Raw genomic sequence first — 1912 nt, 5'->3', positions numbered from 1 at the left:
GGTCCCAGGTCCCACCTGCTATGCCTCGGCATGCCCCAGCCTGGGGGCAGGAGCAGGGGCATCCTCCCATCTGCTGGTGAAAGGCCTTTCCGGCTTGTTTGGGTGGTTTAAAAAAAAAACCAAACAAAAAATGATTTGTCAGTCTTTTAGAAAAAACAGTAGCCTCCACTGGCTGATCCAGGCCTGGGGAGGAAGGAACTGGGGTCCCTGCTGGGGACAGGGCAGGTGGCTGGGGTGGTGACCCCAAACTGCTGGCAGGCTGGTGGGCGAGCACAGAGCAACCCCAGCATCCCCCTGTAGCCCCATGCCTCAGTTTCCCTAGCTATAAAATGGGGCTGCCAGTCCTGTGTCCCAAGAGCAGGAGGGCTCCCATTGCACCCCCCGGCACAGACACAGGGGCTGAGCAGAGCAGCCCTGGGCTCCAGCCCATCCCAACTGCAGTGCCGGGTCCCCAGAAGCTTTACCTTGAGTTGCAGCAGCTGAGTCACTGCCAGCAGTGCTGGGCAGATGGGACACGTCCTTGCTGTGTCCTCTGGGACAGTGCTGCCAGAGAGGAAAGGACAATGAGTATCTCAGAGGGCTGTTCTGCCCCAGCGTGGCACAGCTGCCCTGTCCCCAGCACTGCTTCCTTGTCCCCACCATGGCACAGCCACCCTTATCCCCAGCACTGCCTCCTTGTCCCCAGCATGGCACAGCTTCCCTCTCCCCGGCACTGCCACCAGCCCCGCTCTGTCCCTGCCTGTCCTTTGGGGTGGTGGGTGCCCCGTGAGACTCACCCCCGCAGCGAGCCATCGCTGCCGCGCTGTGACAGCAGAGGTGATGAGTGGGTGGGTGGAAGCATATCCTGTGTGTCCCCCCCCCAAGCTAATGTGACTTCCTGCTACTGTCACACCTCGGCCAAGCGTGCTCTGACACCACTGGGCCCAGCACGCACTGCTGGCCCCATGCCACTGGACACTGTGCCCCACTATGGTCCCGGGGCCACCCCCCCGCAGGCAAGCTCCCTGGCCCCTTCCCCGTGTCCTGCTAAGGAGCCGAGCCTTCCTGCCACTGCTGGTTGATGGGGGGCTGGCAGGGGGCTGGCATGCTCAGGGCAAGTGGGAAGGACGACGCGGTGTCTGGGAATGACAAACTCCACAGCCCCCATGTTTCAGGTGCAGCCTGGAGGGTGACAAAAATGAAGGGTGGGAGGGACAGAGGAGGGAAACTCCCGCATGGGAGAGACTCGGGAACAAACCCAGAGCTGCACCTCAGCAGCGCCCACTGCAAAAGGCACGAGCAAGGAGTGGTCAAAGGCACAGTCAGCACCCCGACCCCCTGCTCTGGAGCACCCCTGGGGTCCCTGGCACCCACACACAACCCTGATCCCATGCTCTGCTGCAGCCCCAGAGCCCCTAGCACCCACATACCACCCTGCCCTCCTGCTCTTGTGCAGCCCTGGGGTCCCTGGCACCCATGCACCACCCTGAACCCCCTGCTCCAGGGCACCCCTGCAGGCCCTGGCACCCACACACCACCCCACCGCCCTGCTCTGCTACACCCCCATGGCCTCTGGCACTGTGGCCCCATGGCAGCTGTCCCACCCCCGGTGGCAGATGCTGCCTGCTCAGAACTGGCCAGGCTGCGGGACAAGGCTGAGCCTTCCCAGCTCAGCTCATCCGCAGCTTGGCAGCATGTGGCCTGCACCCGGGATGGCTTTCCCAGCCCCAGCAGGTGCTGTGGCTGCCGGCACCGCTGAGGAGGCAAGCACCGGTACAAGCAGGCGCCGCATGGATGCTCCCGCCTCCTGCTGCCATGGCTCCCCCCCAGCGACGTTAACGGGGCCGCGCCGGCACCCAGGGCGCACCCAGCCACCCTCGTGCTCCCCGCCGCGCCTCTCCCTGCGCCACGCGGTGCCGGGACATGGCTGCCC

General features: G+C 64.7%; 1 protein-coding gene across 1 annotated transcript in view; it reads left to right on the top strand.

Moving 5' to 3' along the window:
* The first annotated feature begins 1691 nt into the window (after positions 1-1691).
* LOC103904799 (60S ribosomal protein L36a) overlaps positions 1692-1912 on the top strand; it is a 3664-nt gene continuing 3443 nt past the window's right edge. Inside the window, exon 1 of the mRNA XM_009286313.2 lies at positions 1692-1742. Within this exon, the coding sequence (XP_009284588.1) occupies positions 1692-1742 (51 nt within the window). The remainder of the gene's footprint in view (positions 1743-1912) is intronic.

The sequence above is a fragment of the Aptenodytes forsteri genome, unplaced genomic scaffold (assembly GCF_000699145.1).
Source record: "Aptenodytes forsteri isolate BGI_AS27 unplaced genomic scaffold, ASM69914v1 Scaffold888, whole genome shotgun sequence".
In the NCBI taxonomy this organism is placed as follows: Eukaryota; Metazoa; Chordata; class Aves; order Sphenisciformes; family Spheniscidae; genus Aptenodytes; species Aptenodytes forsteri.
The sequence above is the reverse complement of the archived record's forward strand: the minus strand, read 5'-3'. Positions and strand labels throughout refer to the sequence as shown.